This window comes from Diadema antillarum, unplaced genomic scaffold, assembly GCF_040938485.1.
Source record: "Diadema antillarum isolate AM-2024a unplaced genomic scaffold, OU_Dant_1.0 seq00001619_RagTag, whole genome shotgun sequence".
Classification (NCBI taxonomy): Eukaryota; Metazoa; Echinodermata; class Echinoidea; order Diadematoida; family Diadematidae; genus Diadema; species Diadema antillarum.
The window spans coordinates 634,045-655,203 of NW_027272331.1; the positions used below are offsets into that span (position 1 = coordinate 634,045).

Here is a 21,159-nt window from a genome sequence, read left to right on the forward strand (position 1 = left end):
CTTTCAAATTCCTTCATTGTATGATGTTTTGCCAGAGCCCCCTCCGTTTGCCGACTTTGTGCATGACTGAACTTTGACAGACATTTTTTTTCCTAAATCTATATTAACACAAAGCCAAATGAATTCCTTTTATCTACTCCACATCATGGCTGTGCTACAATACAGAAATTATCCAAGTTTTTTTTTTTTTTGGTACATTTTTTTATAAATATTCATTTTGATCAGTTTTCATTTATTTCCAATCTCTATATTGCCGCTGAGAGCATATAGATTCTCGGAAATTTGCAATTCCTGCAAGCTTTAGCTCTTTGCTGTTTTATATCTATAACATCAGCATGTGATCATAAAAGCATGATTTCTACTGGACATGCCTTTTGAGAGATAAAAAAAGGTCTTTTTGTTCATGTGATATACATATTTTGTGTTCACACAGAGTACATTGTTTAATTTTTGTGAAATATGAAAATAAGCTAAACTAAACACTGTATTTCAAAATCACCAGAGACATGATTTGATTGGCATGCACACATATGTTGCTAAACATGTTCTAAATGAGTTATCTGCCAATCTGAAATGGTTCTCATCCTCCATGCCACTCAGAAAACGATGAGAATGGGATGCGTGCATGTGTGCAATGTCCACAGCAAGAACTGTTTCCCCTGACAGTTCGGTGGTGCACAGGAAAATTGCCCCTCCCGGTGACCTCTGAATCACTCACGTATGAATTTGTCGTCCTGTACACCAGTCACGTGTGAACTTATCCCTCGATTATAGTTTCGAGACAGAGAGAGGAATCCAGATGCGTGTGAATGTCTGCCCATACGAGATGAGAACTTTCCACGGATTGTCTGAGAGATGAACGTATATGGGAGGGTTCCCTATCGCTTTTACAATTTCTTAGGCAAACTGTATATCTAAAGAGCCTCTCATATCTTAAGTGAATAAACTCAATCTTACCAAGCTTCAACAAAATTTTGCTCAAATTGTTTTCATTCCACATTTTTTACCCCGACATGATTATCTGAAAAAAAGATGGATATGACAAATTTCAAGTTATTTTGCAATTTTACAGTATGAGTGAGTAAGCCACTCATAGTTTATATGTGGTGTAATACTGGGCTTGCAAAATTTGTTAATGTGAGTTTTATTCAAACCAGTCGGTTGAAGTTGTTTACAAAAATGATTGACAAAAGTACACGCTTATGAGCGCGCTTGTAATTGTTGAGAGCGCGCGGCATATGAAGTGCATATTTTCTCTTGGTGATTGACCGGAGTGTTTACATGTAAAGTTAAGGGCGAAAACCCAGAAGAAGAAAAATGCACATTAATATTGCCCACTGGAAACTGGTGGTTTCCAGACCAATCAAAATACCAACTACAACTGCTCAGCAAAACTACCTTATATACATGTACAATGTAGAGATAATAATTTAGAATATAGCATGTATAATCAGCTAATTAACAAGTAAAGGACTTGGAATCAGAATAAGTGTGACTAAAACACTGCTGTCAACAATAACACCCATTCATCTCACTCTACCAGTAAAGAATGTGCCTTTGAGATGCCAACTTGCGGCATACTCAGCTACAGTACATGGATATAATATTCATGCACAATTTGACAAGCACTGCAGATTTTCACACCCAAGCTGACACTCAACCCGTCCAATGCACACACGAAGGTCAGCACGACGCGATTCGGCGAAGATGACGGCTCGCTGCTTCAAGCCGCGCAACACCGGCGGCCTCCGACACGCACGACACGCACGACATGTCATGAACGTATGCGTCACCCTTCATGACTTGAAGGCAAGGAAAGGAAAAAATTGTGTTTCTTTAGCATGTCACCTCAGGTTTGAATCTCTTGAGCCACAGTACGCCGACTACGCTGTATCAACACTCTTGGGTAATGGCCTGTTTCGATGACACCGAAAGGTGTAAACAAGGAGTGATTTACATATTTTTGAATCATAATTATTTTTTGTTATATATATATATATCTCTGCCAGCCGAGTCAGCATTGTGTCACGTGGATTGAAAATGGAATGCGAATGGATTTATTTTCATCGCCTCCTTTCGATCCCCGCAAATCTCCTTCATCTCCATCTGATCCACCCTCCCTGCAGTATTCCGATCCTAAGATAGGTACACTAATCTCTGCAAGAATCCTCTCTGTCCTTTCCCTTTAAGCCTGGTGGCAGGACTCTTTGTAAAATAAAACACCCACCATTTCTCCCTATCAACTTTGCAGAAATTTCAATCACAACCAAACTCTGGTTTTTTTTTCAGAGACTCTACATGTTGTCTATATATTTGCTTGTGTCACAGAGCCTCTTGAAATTTAGACACTTCTTTGATGTTGAGAATAATACCAAATAATCATAATGATGATGGCAATATTCATAATGATAATGAAAATAATACCAATAATAATAAATGATAATTACATAATAACAATGAATCAGATAAATCACGATAGCGTTGAAAGTGTATACATGCGAAGGAAATATGTTTTTCCGTGCTTTGTATTCCACAATTTTTATATTTTCTGTGATATTACTGAAAAGAATGATTTATGTATGAAATAATGTTGGAAGAAAATAAATCAAACAAAAAAACAACAATTATGTTAAAAAGGCACTGTGTAGAAAGGAACCATATTCATAATCACCATACGTAGTACTTTCTCATTCAGGAAGATATAATATGTGTGTCAGGTCACTTTAAAGGGACTGTACAGTACTGGTTGAGGTAAGGGATTCATGTTTCGAACATTTCTATGTGAGATAATGAGAAACCTCTTATGAAATTTGAAGAAATTTGAAATTTTAAGAAGGATTAAACGTTATTTGATGAAAATTGGTTTTAAAACGGCTGAGATATCCAAAAAAGTGATGATAAGAAAAGGCGACAGGCCACAACTTTATTTAGGATCTCTTTGTTTCACCTCATTTTGGGATATCTCAGCCATTTCAAAACCGATTTTCATCAAATAAACTTTTGATACCCTTTAGAATTGCATGCTCTTTGACATCTCGTAGAGTGGTTTCTGAATATCTCGCAAAACATTAAAAGCTAAATCCTCACCTCGACCAGAACTGTACACACCCTTTAACACCTACCAAGAAATGTAATAGTAATGCTAAATTACAAACACGATTGAAATTACGATTCCAGTTATTGTCCATTCACACAACCAAGGAAGGCTTTGCATCTATCCTATCTTTGACTTTCAGAGCAAGGTGGGGAGGTCTGGCTTCTTCCCAAGTTCCTATCAATCACTCTTCAGCATAGAGTAGCGCGCTCTTTGACTGCAGTGCGAGCACTTGAGGAGCACTATTTTTCTGCAGAGGTGGTTGAAAGGTCACGATAAGCTCCACCCAAAAAACAACAATTCAGAGGTCAATCGGCTTGTCATTCTGGCGAATCATGATTAATTAAATAACACCTCCTGACCGTCATTTGAAACACAACTGGAATTATGATTCAAATCACCCTCTGCAATTCCAGTTAGCATTCACACAAATGCTTAATTATTTGAAACATGATTTTAATGATGCATCATTACAATCATGTTTCAAATTACGCACTCTGGGTAGTTGTGAAAACGAGGTCATATGCATCTCAATTTAGACAAAAATAGTTGCCGATTCAGGAAGGTTTTGATATTCTCTTGTCAGGACATGAGGATGAATTAAAGTTTTCATGGAGGCATGTGCAAAGTTGGGGACACTCAGTTGCTCTGCCTACCAAGTACAGTGTATCTCCAATAATAAGTGTTTACCACTCCAATTTCCACAACTTTCCTTACCCCCACCCTCCATCTCTCCCCTTCTATTATCCTCCACTCTACTTCCCTTACCTCCAATCCCTCCATCTCTGCCCTTCTATCCCCTCCCCTCCACTCCTATTTCTTCCAATTCTCTTACCTCCCATCCCTCCATCTCTGCCCTTATATCCCCTCCCCTCCACTCCTATTTCCTCCACTTTCCATACCCCATCCTTCCATCTCTCTCCTTCTATCCCATCCCCTCCACTCCAATCTCCTCCACTTCCCTTACCCCCACCCTCCATCTCTACCCTTCTATCCCCTCCCCTCTACTCCCATCTTTTCCACTTATCTTACCCCATCCCTCCATCCCTCCCCTCTACTCCCATCTCCTCCACTTATCCTACCCCATCCCTCCCTCTCTCCCCTTCTATCCCCTCCCCTCCACTCCAACCCCTTCACTTCTCTTACCTCCCACCCATCCATCTTTTCATCATTCTCTTCCCTCTACATCCCTTCCACTTTCTTCTTCTGCCATCCCCCTCCCTACCCCCTCTCCTCTGTACTATGCCCTCCTTTTTCATTCTCATAAATCTTTCAACAGCCCTGCTTAATCATTCATGAGCAAGCTACATACAAACCAGCCTCCAAGAGCAAGGGGATCTACCAAACAGCATGGCCGACAAAACAAAAATGAATAAAAATGAATATAACAAGAGAAAACATAGCAGGTGGAAATGCCGCAAACAAGATGCGGAGTGTAGGCGGCACTGCTTTGTTTTCTGCTTAAGTTCATGTGCGAGAGGCCATTACCAATTTATGTTGTGAATTTTACATCTCCCCGGTCCTCTTTGCCAACAGTGCATCAACCTCAGGCACTCTTTGCAGCAAAGAATCCAACACTGACAACAATGGCGGGAGGCAGTGAAATTCCCTAGCCAATTTTTTTTTTATTCTTTTTTTTTTAAGCTCCAAAGTTCAAGGAACGGACAATCTGCAAGGACTGTAGCCTGCCTTCAAGGCTCTTCTCATTATATGTGACAGTGCACCTCAAAACAAACAAAAAGTCGCCAGACATCAATTTTTACTTAAGACCATATTCTGAAAGAGCAGACTTTAAGCTTTAAAATGATGTATAACTCAAATCAAATGGACTCTCCTAACCTATCTAAATATTGGAAAGAAAGCACAACCTCAGAAAAAGTGTGAACTGAGAAAAGAGGCTCTGAAGTACAGTGTCTATTCAAGCGCTTAATCTTCTACCAAACCGTGCTGGCTGTGCGATGAATGGGACAAAAAACAGGAAGTAAACCACTGGAGTAACAACAATGAAGGGATTATCAGATTAAACTGAAATTAAGCATGCCTCATTAACACATTCTGTCCATAATTAATTCCAACTTTCAAAGCAGTAGCACTATCCTTTCAAAAGTCATTAGAGTTGAAAGTGAAGAGTGTGGACAAGGTTTTTCAGAAATGAAAAAGGGATTCTGAAGACACACCTAATCACACTATTCTATCAAAAATGTTCGAGATAAACTGCTAAAAAACACGCTTTCCTGCCCGTTTTATGATACCAAATTTTAGCATAATGTAAAAGAAGACCTGCTCTTTCAGAAAATATGAAAAAGTCAAGTTCGGCTAGGTTGACCCATTTCACTTGTTTTCAGTCCTCACGCAAAATCAGTGTGTGCGACTTTATGTTCGTTTTGAGGTGCACGGTCACATATGTTTCTTTTGCATAAACTAATGTTCTAGGGCTGCATTCTAACTCATGAGAGAGAATCATGTTTCAAAATGCATTTCAAATGGCATTTAAGAACGTGGTTTGAAATGCGATTCTCAGGTCGCCACGTTCATCTAAGCATCATAACTGTGATTTGAGTATTGTCACTGTGTAGCTGCTTTGCACAGTTCTACCCAGGAAGTGGAGGTCATCTGATGCATGCGCTTTTTTTTTTTTGTTATGCACAATGGAAGTTGACCTTGGCAGCTTGGAGATATGAAAACGTGTTTCAAAATGGCACTACATTAATCTACTTGCAGAAAATGATTGTGGTCACAAATGCGGATCAAATCACTCTCAATGATGTTTCAATCGGGCCTTTCTAAACACATTTGAAAACATGGATGCATTTTTCTGTCACCCCAAAATGCCTCAAACATATTTAGGATCGTTATTCTGCCTAAGAAAATTTCTAGATAAATGCACCTTAATATCACACCAGGAAGAAAGGGTACAATTTCTCTTTCTGTTTCCTCCCTATTATATCCTCTAACACTTCCTACACTCTGTCCGCCAATAGGCACGCACACTGGAGTACTATCTTCCCCAATTTTGAGGACCTAAGTAATACAAGCTGTGCTTTTGATTTAGGCTCCTCCACTTTTGTCCTTGTGACTTCTACTTATTTACCATCCATTGCAAATGCATAAAGCTATCAGAATATACCTTTCCATTATTTTAGTACCGGTATGTCCAAAACAAGGCAAGTGCTAAAATGTGTCTTGTCCATTCACGTAGAAGAAATTAATGTTTTTCTAACTCTAACGGAAGTTCATTGACCCCACCTACGACCTTTGACCTTGTGGTGACCTTCAACTCCCCAAGGGACATTATCAGCCAGGTTTGGTCACATACGGACATATGGATCAACAGTTATGAGCAATAATCGAAATGCGCCGTGAAAACTTAAAGGGATGGTTCAGTATTGGTGGAGATGAGAATTGGGCTTTTAACTTTTTGTGAGATACCAAGAAAACACTTATGAAATAGAACAGAGCATAACATTATAAGAGGAATTCAAAATTTATTTGATGAAAATCGAGTTTGGCATGAGTGAAACATCCAAAAACAAAGTAAAACAAAGCGATCATAAAATAGTGTGGGTCCCACACTTATTAGACTCGCTCTGTTTTGGGTATCTTAGCCATTTCAAAACCAATTTTCATCAAATAAACGTTGAATTCCTCATAGAATTACATGCCCTTTAATATTTTGTTAGAGGTTTCTCATTATCTCATCAAAAAATGTTAGAAACCTGAAATTAGGTCTCAACCAAAACTATACGATCCCTTTAACATTGGGCCCTAAAAGTTTGTTGACCCCTGCCTGTGACCTTTGACTTTGTGAAGAACTTCAACTCCCCAAGGGACATCTACCATCCAAGTTTGGTCACAAACAAACATAGGGGTCGAAAGTTATGAGCCATAATCAAAACGCGCTGTAAAAACTTAACATTGGGCCCTAAAAGTTTGTTGACCCCTGTCTGTGACCTACAACCTTGTGGTGACCTTTAACTCCCCAAGGGACATCTATCATCCAAGTTTGGTCACAAACGGACTTATACATTAAAAGTTATGAGCCATATTCGAAACGCGCCGTAAAAACTTAACATTGGGCCCTAAAGTTCATTGACCCCTGCCTGTGACCTTTGACTTTGAGATGACCTTCATGTTTGGGAAAATGTGTAATTTTGTATAACCACTCTTCCCTCCAAGTTTGATTGAAATTGAAGTCCTCAGTACAGAGTTATTCAAGTTTTTGTAGCATTACGGACTGACAGACGACGGACGGATAACGGACGACAGACGGACAGATGCCGCAGGTGATCCCTTAGTCTCCCCGCATCTCCGGTGGGCTCGAAAAAAAAAAATGGTGTCAAAAGCAACTAGAGTATTAAAGAGGTATGTGACATGGTTACATTCTCTGATTACACTCAGTTGCAACTGGTATCGCCATTTCACAAAAACATGTGAAATCGAACAAACAGTCAGATAAAAGTTTGAGATCGGATACTAAAGAACAGAGCTAATTAGCCCTGAACGTGCTTCACTCGCCAAACGGCATACACAATCGAGTGCTTTCCGTGTTGATTGGCACAAATGTCTAGAAACTATTTTGTCAATGCGTAGAAACTAACTTATACCTATTGTGTTACCATGGCCTTCCTGTGGACCGAGGCACATAGCTACAAGTAAATGGGTTTGCTAACTTTGCAACGTCAAGTTTGGATTGATTACTAAATGCTGATAAAAAAAATAAAAAATCTTGGCTAGTTAAGCTATGTGTACGGGCATACTGTAAACGCATTGATTTTCACGGTACGTTCATTTTCGCATATTTCGCGCTTCTCCCAGCTAGTGCAAATTCTAGGACTCACAAAAATATCTTCACAATTTTCTCTGCACATTTTGAATGGGTTGACAATTGCCCAGCGCTAATTCAAGAACCCGCGAATACATTCTTGAGCCGCTCAACGCAAAAAAAAAAAATGATCATGCAAAAATACCGACGTTTAGGGCCTACAGTATTATTGAGAGTTAGTGTCCTATTTCAACCCATTGACAACGGACTGATTTTGCTACAACATGCATTTCCAAAAGACACCTGCCTGAGTATACTCGGGACTCATCCTCAATGGGTTAATGAAACTACAAACATTTCATCTGTTTGATATCACTATACTCCATAAGAGTCAGCTGAGCATGGGGTGACTTTGCCTTCTAAAAGATTCTCAAACCATTCTACTTGACACTAGATGAACTGGGTATCAATTGGCAATTTGTTACGCTATTCGTTCATTTTATTTATTTATTTTTTAATTATGCTAATAGTATGTTCGACTGTAGCAACCCGATCTTTGGTGAAAATACATAATTATATGTTGATAGTGGGGGGGGGGGGGATAAAATGGCACATTGTTAGCTTATGTTGACTACCCAGTGAATCAATTACAAGCCTACAGTGAAAGTCCCTACTTTGATGGAATCTGTTGTTCCTTTCTTCTTCTTTTAGTTGGGTAAATCTACAACAAAAAATAGCCTCACCCCAAAAAAATTGATACAAAAGGTTTTTTAACGGTTTTTAGTAGGGTTTGACCTCCAAAATAACATACTAAAAATCTACTCAAATCCACCTACCGGAAAGGGCCTATTTTCAAGATGGCGTCCAAAATGGCCGCCGTGGGCTTAAATTGCCATAGAATGGGCACTAGTTGGCCTATATTTGGGATTTTTGTGTCAATTTCTATGTTTCGGAGGTCAACAAATCTATTGAAATCATTTTCAAAGTTGATCAGCGATGGGAAAGCCTTGAATCCAAGATGGTGTCCAAAATGGCCCCCAAAATGGCGGCCATAGGCATAAAATTGCTATTAAATTGTCAATAAATGCCGAACATGTGTGATGTATGTGCCGATTTCTATATTTTAGAGGTCGACAAATCCACTGATATCATTTTCAAAGTTGATTAGTGATGGGAAAGCCTTCAATCCAAGATGGTGTCCAAAATGGCCCCCAAAATGGCGGCCATGGGCATAAAATTGCTATTAAATTGTCAATAAATGCCGTGTATTTGTGATATGTTTGTGTCCGTTTCTACATTTTGGAGGTCAACAAATCAACTAAAACTATTTTGTCACGCTGATTAGTGAAGGGAAAGTCTCTAAAACCAGGAATGGCATCTAAGATGACATCCAAAATGGCCACCATGGGGTTAAAATTTCTATAAAACAGCCAATAATTCGTTATACTCAAAATACCCAATACGTATCTGATACTTCCAATGTTTGGATTGGATTTAATCCGTTATTGTGGAGGTCAGCTGTATAATCCAGGCCAAAATCATTTCTTGCCAAGTGCTAGTGTAATAAAACTTGAAATTCTGATATGGAATCCCACTTATGTGCATTTTCCTTACTTTATAATTACTAACTCGGCTATTGATTATACATTTCAGTTTCAAATTGTGCGATCTTTTGTCGTATAACAACATGTTATTTGTCCCTGTGTTCATTGTTGCTTCAAAAACTTGCACCAATAGTCTATTTGACACCTTGATAATATGTGCAAAATTCAGATGGTTTGTTTTTTAATTCACGACAACACATGATTATGAAATTAAATCTTAAACAAAATGTCAATTTTGAGTTGGGTCATTGTTGTCTTATTATTTCACACTGTTGGTGTGAGCATCGATATTTTGTGGGAGCTATCCTTCAGTTTCCGAAAGGCTACCTCAAACTGGCAAGGAATGATGTGCTCGCTTTATCAAGGGTATGAATACCCTGGTCAGTCTTCAGTGATGTTTTCGCCAATGATAGACATGTATTCAGGGGATAAGACTTGCGTTCTATCGACTTTGGAGTTCCTTACCAACATGGCAATGAAGCACAATTTCTCACCCATCATGACATTTGATCAACCACTCTACTGGAAAGCTGCTGAAATCATCCAAGATGCACTGCAAGACAGTCCCTTGAAAAGGGTTGTATTACTGCTTGGCTATTTTCATTTGTTCATGAACTTGCTCGGTGCCATAGGAACACTTATTCAAGGAACAGGGCTCAGCAAGGTTCTAGAGGTCGTGTATGGTGAGAATGCAGTGGTGCATATGATGACTGGAAAGGCAGTTCAAAGAGCGTTCAGAGGACATTTGCTGGTAGACAAGTGCCTTAATCGAATGGTTGTATCCGAAATGATGAATGAGAATACTGAGTTTGCATCACTTGTGGCTCAGTCAGAGGATATGTACTCTAAGGTGTTGGATGGTGAGACAACGCTTGAGAATGTCGTGACATCTGAAGCAATGGTTACAATCAGAAAACAAATGGACAAACGGAAGATGGAATTTCGAACAAGATCCAAGACAAGTCAGTTGTGGTTAAATTATCAGACAATGTTAGGGGTTGCAAGAAAGTTGATCATGGCAGATCGAAAAGGATCTTGGCCAATGCACCTACATGCTGTAACTGAATGTCTGCCAATATTTGCTGCAGCTGGCCATTCCAACTACCTGAAGTCTTCTTACTTGTATCTTCAAGAAATGACAGAGCTAGAACAGAATCTTCCAGATGTCTTCTGCAGGTTTGCAGATGGATTCCATGTCATCCGACGGAGTAATAAGTTCTGGGCGGGTCTAAGCCCTGATCTTGTCATCGAACAGACCTTGATGAGATCCCTGAAGAGCACTGGTGGCCTAACACGCGGAAGTGGGATTGGTGAAGAACAAATGTCTCTATGGACAATGTCAATGCCGGTCACGTCGGAATATAACAGTGCGATGCAGGAATTCACTGATCTTTTGTACACGACTAGTGAACAACACAAGGAATCTAGTGGCGCAAGGATGGAAAGAGATGCTTCTGACCTAGCCAAAAGCAGTTCAAAACTCAGTGAATGCTCTCCATTTTCTCCAGATTCCTCACTAAGAAATATTGTGACTGGAGTGATGGCCGCGTTGGATGTGAATGTCCACGAGCATAAGTCTGTTGGAGAGAAGATTATGGAAAGTATGGTCAATAAACCTGCTTTCACATCTTCCTTCAATCGAAAAGACAGAGCCAAAACACTTGGAGATGTATCTTCAGTCAAACTTGGTCCAGACAGAGCAATTGACCCTGCTCTACTCTTTCAAAGGTTTCTTGTCGTGTCAAAAACAGGAGACATTTCGTTGGAAGATGTCATGGGCTATGAGCTGAGCCCATTTCCCGCTGCCCTGTTTGAGGGTATAGGTATTTTCAGAAAGGCTGACAAACCTCAATTAGTTCAAGCTATCAGAGACCATTCTGCCAAAGTGTCAAATGATACCGTGTCCGACTCTGTTCCCCAAACTGAGCACTATGTTCTTGATGGTGGCTCCTTGCTGCCTCATTTGTCATGGACAGCCGGGGACAGTTTCAATGTGATAGCCAAGTCGTATGCTGACTTCACTATTCATCACTATGGAAAAGCAACAGTCGTTTTTGATGGTTATGATGATGGACCATCTATTAAGGACAATACACACAAGGGCCGTGGCCATATTGTTCATCCCGAAGTCAGCTTCACACCTGGAACAGAATTCTCTGGCAAAAAGGATGAGTTCCTGTCCAGGAGCTCCAACAAGCAACAGCTCATCAACCTCATCAGTGAGGAAATGAACAAAATTGGCCTGAACGTAATTCATGCACCAGGGGATGCTGATGTAGACATAGTAAAAACGGAAGTGACATCGTCATACCAACAATCAACTACCGTGATTGGAAAAGATACAGATCTGTTGGTGCTATTACACTGTATTGCATTACGCTAGCGTCGACAGCAAAGAACTGTATTTTCGTTCTGACAATTCATCCAGGAACTGGAAGGTGCACAATATCAACCAGCTGAAAGTATCATTGGATGAAGAGCTATGCCCACATCTTCTCTTCCTTCATGCCTTCACTGGGTGTGACTCGACATCTCGAGTATTTGGAATTGGAAAAAAGTCAGCATTTCAGAAACTGGCAAAGGGGGATTCAGCAATCAAGACTTGTGCAAACACTTTCCTTGTCCCCAACCAAACAAGAAACATGGTCGTGGAAAACGGCAACAATGCCATGAAAGTATTATTTGGAGGACATCCCTGTGATTCCCTCGCCAAGTTGCAATATAATGTCTTTGTGAAGAAACTGACTTCAGCTAAGTCGTTTGTCACCCCAGAACGTCTGCCACCAACAGCGTCTTCAACAAGGTTTCACTCTCTGAGAGTATACCATCAGATTATGGTCTGGATGGGGAGGAACGGAAACTTGAAGGCAACAGACTGGGGCTGGAAACTGGAGGACAATAAACTAGTTCCAGTCACGTCAAACGAGGACGCTGCTCCAGAAAAGTTGTTGAAGAAGATCCGATGCAACTGCACAACAGGCTGTAGAACAAGTCGCTGTAGCTGTAGGGGATACGGTCTGCCATGCCACAGCGTCTGCGGACCCTGTCAACTTGATACCTGCGAAAATCCTTTCAACAAGACAGTATCGGAGGACGAAGAGGAAGCATAGTTTATCTATGGTAAATGCTACTTCAATGAACGAACTTTCGTTGATGTTTTCGATTTACCCTAACTTGAAGGCATTTTAATTGAAAGTACGTTCTAGAGGAAATGGTGATCATTGTGAGAATGCCGATTGATTTATTACTTTCTAAATTACCAAAGCATATTTTTATTTATGTTATGCACAAAATGGTTAATTAATTCTGATCACTACACACGGGACAACTTTTCAGGTAGACACTATTTGAAGGATAGGGCATGACCTCCAAAACATAGGAATAAACACAAACACTACAAATGTAGTCCATTTATTGCCTGTTTTAAAACAAGTACACGCCCATGGTGGCCATGGGGGGGGGGGGGCATTTTGGACGCCATCTTGGATTTAAGGCCATACCATCACTAGTCAACTCTGAAAATGATATCAGGTGATTTGTTGACCTCCAAAACATAGAAATCGACACATACATCACACAAGCACAGCATTTATTGACAATTTATTAGCAAATTTATGCCCATGGCGACCATTTTGGGGGCCATTTTGGACGCCATCTTGAATTTAAGGCTTTTCCATCACTGATCAACTTTGAAAATGATATCAGTGGATTTGTTGACCGCCAACACATAGAAATCGACACATATATCACACATGTACGGTATTTATTGACAATTTAGTAGCAATTTTACGCCCATGGCGGCCATTTTGGGGGCCATTTTGGACGCCATCTTGGATTTAAGGTTTTTCCCATCATTGATCAGCTTTGAAAATGGTTTCATTGGATTTGTTGACCCCCAAAACATAGAAATTGACACAAAAATCACAAATGTAGGCCAGCTATTGCACATTCTATGGAAATTTAAGCCCACGGCGGCCATTTTGGACGCCATCTTGGAAATAGGCCCTTTCCGGTAGGTGGATTTGAGTAGATTTTTAGTATGTTATTTTGGAGGTCAAAACCTACCCAAAACCGTTGAAAAACCTTTTGTATCAATTTTTTTGGGGTCAAACCTCAAATTTACTCTACTATTTGTAAGACAACAGTTCAGAAAATTCCTCAGTAGAACATGATGGAGACAATAATGATTTAGAAACCGCGAGTCTGGTTCCACTCCCCACCCCTAAGAGTGAGATCCATTACCTTGAAAGTAGCCCAATTATGCAACAGATCTGATACTTGTCCCATTATAAACACCTTTTGCCTGGGTGTGTGCACCATAGAGCAGCTTCTGAAAAATACATGATGCGACTGGCCCGTCAAGAGAGCATTATGTAAGCGTCGGCGTGGGAGATTCAACACCTAATCAGAAGGTGGATTGTGTTACCGATCGGCAGGGGCATCATCGCACATAATTTCTCTGCAACCGAACACCTCGCCGGTATTAACTGCGCAGCATCTGGTGCCGCTCATTTATGGGGGATTTTCGCGGCACGAGTCACCAAGGCCCACGACGGATTCCTCAAGATACAGGATATTTCTTCCTTCCAAGAATGGCAGCACCATGGACATCAGAATTCTTGTGACAGAATTTGAAAGCTTTTCCAGCCCTGATGGTAGAAACCATATTGAAATACATGCTAACAGCATGCATGAAGGGGTTCTATACAGTTGCTGACCAACCCACCTCCTGTATACAGCAACGAAACCTAGCCATTGGTCCTATCACTACTTGTAATACCAAGCCAGCACACTACAACTTCCATTTCTCTCTATAAAAAAGCAGATTGCCTATCAGTTTGTGGCGTGGGGGAATGCATGCATGCCTACCATTCCAGTGATAAGGGGCCACAGTTCAAGCCCTGCCTAATCGCTCGAATCCTCACACAAGACTGTAGATGCATGGATCAGAGACTCCAACCCAAAAGATCTCTTAACTCGTTGAGGACGAGTCTCGAGTACACTCTGGCAAGTGTATAAGTGACCGTACATCACAAAACGAACAAAAAGTCGCACACAGTGATTTTGTGTGAGGACTGAAAATAGGTGAAATGGGTCAACCTAACCAATCTTGAGTTTTTCATATTTCCTGAAAGAGCAAGTCTTTTTCTATATTATATTAAAGTTTGGGATCATAAAACAAACAGGAACTTGTGTTTTCAGCAGTTTTTCTCAAACACTTTTTAGTGGAATAGTGTCATTAGTTGTTTCCCATAGAACCCTCTTCCCATTTCTCAAAAACCCTGTCCATACACTTCACTTTCAACTCCAATAACTTTGGAAAGAATGATGCTACTTCATTGTAATTTGGCATTAATCATGTACAGAATGTGCTAATAAAGCATGTTCAATTTCAGTTTGATCTAATAATCCCTTCATTGTTGTTACTCCAGTGGTCAACATCCTGTTTTTTGTTCCATTCATCCCACAGCTAGCATAGCTTGGTAAAGATTAAGCGCTTGAATACACCCTGTATTTCAGAGCCTGTTTTCTCAGTTCACACTTTCCAGAGTGTGTCCTTTCTTTCCAATATTTAGATAGGTTAAGAGAGTCCACTTGAATTGAATTATACTGGTATCTTTTTAAAGCTTAGAATCTGCTCTTTCAGAATCTACTCTTAACTAAAAATCCATGTCTGGCGACTTTTTGTTCGTTTTGTGATGCAGGGTCACATATATGGGAAATGTGTGTTGTAGCAAAATCAGCCCATCCTCAACGATTCTCCCGCATGGAATCCCTAGCAAACTGGAGACTCTGATCGTGTGCACAATATCATGTGCGTGTAGCCCACATCACAAACGTGAAGCGCAACATCCATTGTAGCTTGGGTCCAGGGTTCCTGGTGCCATCTTAGTCCTATTATTTACTAAATATATATGACAAAACTACAGTTGGGTGGGAGAAAGCTTCAGTCTGAACATGAGAATATACATCTTAAGCAGAAGACACTACAAGAGTGGAAGAAATTCAAAGTCAAGCAGGAGGGCGAGAGATTTGGAGAAAATGGCCTCATACAAAGCTGGAGATCACCCCTGAAAGTAGAGTGATTGGACTCTCTGCACAAAGCTTCTCAATACCCAGTAGGATATATGTAGGATATGTCTTTACACAAATGTAACTATCAATATATACCTTTCATAAAAAAGTGTATCCATACTGTTGTTGCTCTTTTTTCTTTTTTCTTTTTTTTTTGGGGGGATGCACATAAGATGCAAGCACACAAGCTAATTGCCACTTATGGTTATCATGCTTATAAAATGTCAAGTCATACATTCAGACATCTACATTCTAGTTTTACAATCTATCTTACACATTCATCTATGATGTGACAGCTTCTTTTCTTTCTTTTCTATATTGCAAGGCATTACTGCTTTTGTTACTCCGATGTCTGAAAATATGTTTACACCATCGTACCACAGAGGGGGCCGAATAAGAGGCAATAAACTCAAACCCAGACAACACGTTCCTCAGGAATTGCCAAACCGCACAGACAAGAGGCATCAATCACACTGCGAGAGCCGCGGCAATATGGCACGCTCTCTGTCGCCGTCCGTCTGCGCCGAAAGTCCGATTTCGCGAGTGGGAAAAAACAATACAATTATTTATGAAGCCCACTGCACGGGTCAGGGCATATTACGTGAAAACTTGCACCCACTTGTTCAACAGGGAATTTGGGTAATGGCCCGATCAAAAAAGACAAGTAGCCATTTTGTATTTCTCTTGGCCATCACGGAGTATAAGTTGCCCCTGGCAACCAGAAAATTGGGCAGGCAGCACCCTGCAGGAATGAGGTTAAAGGTACTGTTTACCATTGGGAGTAGTGATTCAAAAAATATTCAAGTTATCACATGTGATGCATTAGGTCAGTTGTATCACAAAATATCCTACCATATAAAAAATTTGCAATAAAACCTAAAATATAAGGAGATATCACTTATTTTTCTCACTTAACCATAACTGATGGTTTAGTCTAGAGAAAATTTCATTACTATTGTTCACATTTTGTATATTCATATACTGTACATGACATTAATTATACTGATCAACTGTTTTACACTGGTTGTTTCTATCCCTAACTCACGTTTTAGAACTATTTTGAAGAACTAAAGCCGGAATTCTGTTTCATCTGCAAATAGTAAATAATGCCTTTAAGCAAATATGAAACTTTTTTGCAAGAACCCCGGTACATACTCTCTTGCCTTTCCATCTAACCTTCCTATTAAAATCACAGACAGTAATGACACAAAATATGAACTGCAAGAGTGGATATTTTCATGTGAGTAAGTTTTCCATGTGAGATTAGTTTCGCGTGTTTTTAATTCCACAGAATCAAGACATGCACTACTGGAACATATAGCAAGCAAAAACATTTGTGTGCTTTTATATTCACACTGGTTTCTGTTTGCGTAAAATGTGCAAATTTCAACACCTCCAAAATTTCCACTTTTACATGATATGAATAAGAAATATCTATAAATGAATGCTCACTGCAAAATACACTGAAATAAGTATGCATGTTTTTCTTGTCTCTCTACAGTGAATGTCACAGCATCTATTTCTCAACCATTGATATTTTCTTTAATAAATATTTTCTTTAATGAATTCCACTCCATTTTCCTGTTCAGATTTTACATCACACAAGGGCTGAGCTGTCTTGCTGAATGAGATGTCTTATTTTTTTTTTCTTTTTCTGAGCACTCAGAACATGTAAAGGTAGTATTTCAATAATCTAGTACATTCTAAAACTTCTCTTTCATTGTGTATACATGTGTAGCATATAATGTTAACAATAATAACAAGTGCACTCCGAGAGAGTAGACCTCAGCCGAGTAGCCATGATAAAAATATCGCTATTTTGTAGGCAGTATCCCATCGTAAACACAAATATAGAGGTACATGTATAGTGACATCTATACAATATGTTTGGTAAAAATCTGATCATCCATTGTTGAGTTATTGGAAGATTACATGTTATTTTATGTCCATTATGATCCCATATCATAATAATCATGATAACAGTAACAATGATGCCAATGATAACAATAGTTGTTATCATAATAAGCCTATTTCTAAAAATGTTCTCAGTAATTAAAAGGGTGTTTACAGTCAGATCCTGTAAATATTTTCAGAATATGTGTCACAACAAAACATTGAGGTCAAAATGGAGTTTACAGAGATAATGCACAGATATCAAACATTGTATTTTCTTCTTGTCAGTTTAAGGTTTTATTTTTAAAGGACAGAATAGTTTTCAAGTTTATTTTACCAGATACTGAATGTATTCATAGGGGGCCACATTTTCATGTATGGCAGAGAAACAGATAATTAATGCATTACCTACAAGGCCCTGATAGCATCCTATGTAGACACTTTAAGGATTTCATGTAGTCAAAGGTCACAGACATGATTGTCCAGTTCCACATTAAAGCTGCATTTACACAAAATCCGGCACAGGTCACGGAACAGGTTTTTTACTATGGTGCACCAAAAGGAACCATATCTGATTCTGCTACAATGTTACTTCTCCGCTTATAATTTTGGTACAAAATCAATCATCAACTGTTGATTTGTTGCTCTTGATTTGACGTAAGAATAAATTTTTAGCTGATTTTGTACAGAATTATTTATTTTTTAAACAGAACCAGACATGGTTCCTTTTTGCACACCATAGCAAAAACCTGGCCTGTTGCCCATACTGTGCTTGGTGTAAGTGCATGATTACATTGACATAGTGAATCCTATCAAAAATATGATTTATATACAAATGCTTCCCGCAGTTAAATCCACCCTGCAGTCTATAATTCACACACCACACATAATCTTCTGCATGAATTTGCTAGTAATTATATAAAAAATCTTCGCATCTTTCATATCACATCACCAAAGTGTGGAGCAATGACTAATACATGAAAGGATATGTCTACATCCTCTTTAACCCATTGAGGATGGACTGATTTTGCTACATCACGCATTTCCCATAGACCCCTGTCCGAGTATACTCAGGACTCGTCCTCAACAGGTTAAGAAGTTTGTCATGAGACTGATGACTGATTCTGTGATGCCATACCAGACGACTTTCATCATATTTTGGCTTGCCCACAAGCATTTGATTAGTCATCAGCTAGTGGTATACAAAAGTGCATTGATTTGAGTCCCTATCTAGTCATCTTCCCCTTCATTCTAAATTAAGATAAGGAGTCATCATGTGCTGTGCCTTAGATTTTAGTGAGCTTCAGATCTGTGACATGAATGGTAAGACAATGCTAATTAATCTAAAAATGGTGTTCTGCACATGCACAAGACAGGTACTTCAATTGTTCAAGATGTGACGCTGTGTCGTCTTAGCGTTTGCGTCACAGATCTCAAGCTAACTATTATCAAGGGTACGGCTTCATGTCTTAAACTGGACACACCTTAGGCCAAAGATTCCTTCTAAAAAAAGGACGATGATGATGAAGAAAAGGAATAGCACATAGGAGAAATTGCGGGATGTGCCAAATTGCAGTCTCGTTGCCGTGGCAGCACTGGGTAAAAAATAGAAATCAGTGAAATGACTTCGAGGATCTTGAAAAGCACCGGATCCGGGGAGGGATCGGTTTCCCTCCGTTCAACAAAAGGGGTTCTCGGGGAGACGGAGAGCCCGCGGATCATCTGACCCATCCCAAATACCCGCACCTGATGGGAGTTCCAAACTCTGAGGTGCTTCGCTCCGGCGAGTCAATGGCACGTCTGGTTCACAGCACTCTCCCCCACCTGATTAAATTCGGCTCGCTGAGAATGATTGATAGTGTAAATAAGGCTGGCTAGATGGCAGTTTTTCACCGTGTTTACACGCATCTCGAGTCACTACATGAGCACCTTAGCAACACTCACTCACTCTCCCCCTCTCTCTCCATCTCTCCCCAACTCTCTCCCCTTCTATTTCACCCCTTATCTCTCTTTTTATATCCCCTTTAAAGTTACTCTTTGATTTCTTCATTTTACTCTCCTCCTTTCTCATGTATTTCTTTCATTATCTTCTCTCTCTCTCTCTCTTTTCCAACTCACATCTCTTGCTCTTTCTAATTCTGTTTCTGTCTATTACCCCATCTTTCTCTCTTAACATACAACCTTTCACTCTCTCTCCCTCTCTCTACCAATATCTTTCTTCATCTTCTCTCTTCTCTCTCTATCTCTCCCTCTTTTTGATGTACTCCTCCTCCTCCCATCATTCTTCTTCCTCTTCCAAATAATCCCTCCTGGCAGAAAGGCAAGGAGATGCTCAAGTCCTCCATCACTCAAAGCACCAAGTCCCATCTCTCTCTCTCCCTCGCTCTTCCTTTTTCCCTCTCCCTCTCTCTCTTCTCTCTTATTCATCACTGGATGACTCTTGACGGGTCGGTGTACACGCTCTTGATTCTGACTGACTGGTTTGCCCTCTCTCTAAAGAGCAAGACTGCCGGCACACAACCACCTCAATACCAAAGCAAAGCTAAACGGAGGAGGCATCCAGGAGTAATGCGTGGCATACCAGCTTGGATGGAGTCTAATGTAATGTATGGGAGTATAGTCCAGATGCTTCCAAATTGTACTTGTGACAAGGTGGTGCAGGCTTAAATTCGTCTAGGTAGTGGCTGGTCCCATTAGCATGAGCAAAAATGGCCACCTGATTTAAGTAAGAAGCATTCCCTCTCTACACCCCCCCCCCCCCCCCCCAGCATTCACTGAGGGTAAGAGTAGCATTGTCTTGCTATTGATGACTTTGTCTGCTGGGGAGGGTATACAGGGGCGGATCCAATAATTCTGCCTTTACAAAATTAAAGGAGGCACATGCCCCATCCCTCCCCCCCCATTTTTTCTTTTTATTTCTTTTGTTTTTACAACAACAACACGAAAAAAATAAAGGGGGGCACGCGCCCGGTGTGCCCCCTTCTGGATCCGCCACTGGTATACAGACTGTCACAAAAAGTATACTTGACTTCCACTTTGTAGGACACCTGATATTTTGCTTTGATACTCCCTTTAAATGGCTTGTCTCATAGAAGAAATGTGCACGTCCTTCACTAAAATGGTAGGTGGATGGAGCAATACATTACCTAACCCGTTGAAGACTGGTCCCATGTATACTCAGACAAGTGTCTATGGGAAATGCGTGTTATAGGAAAGTCAGCTTGCCCTCAACAGGTTAATCTTAGTTCCACCTGGGGGAGGGTGAGGGAAAGGAGGTAATTGTTAACTCTGCAAACCTTGTTCAATTAACCCATCCACTGTGAAACTCTGTTATCCCCATAAACTTTGTACAAAACCTATAAGGCTCTGGTAGTTGATGGGTTAAAAGCAGAGAATACTTTTACACCATTCAATCAAACTTTCTACAGTCATTTGCACAGGAGATCTGATGCAAATGCACATGTACTCCAAAGATAGTTCCGGCTCTGATTCCAAGACAATAACTACAGAGTACTCATGTATCCCATTACTGATTTTACCTTTACATGCTCAAACTTTTCATTGTTTTTGCTGAGCTATTTTTTGAGTACCTTGCCTATATGTCTCCTACACACGGTTCCAATGTAATGTAATGTAATGCTAATCACCAAGACATTCACTACATACATGCCCAACAATAAGGATATTAAAGGACTGCTTTAATCCCAGGAATGCCTGGTTAGAATGAAAGA

The 21,159-nt window shown here is 40.0% G+C and overlaps 2 protein-coding genes across 2 annotated transcripts in view; both read right to left on the reverse strand.

Annotated features, from left to right (window-relative positions):
- Nucleotides 1-4,074, reverse strand: part of LOC139711160 (piggyBac transposable element-derived protein 4-like) — a 52,685-nt gene extending 48,611 nt beyond the window's left edge. The window contains exon 1 of the mRNA XM_071623077.1: nt 3,930-4,074. Within this exon, the coding sequence (XP_071479178.1) occupies nt 3,930-4,074 (145 nt within the window). The remainder of the gene's footprint in view (nt 1-3,929) is intronic.
- LOC139711151 (potassium voltage-gated channel subfamily KQT member 1-like) overlaps nt 1-21,159 on the reverse strand; it is a 321,837-nt gene that overhangs the window by 296,292 nt on the left and 4,386 nt on the right. The window lies entirely within an intron of this gene.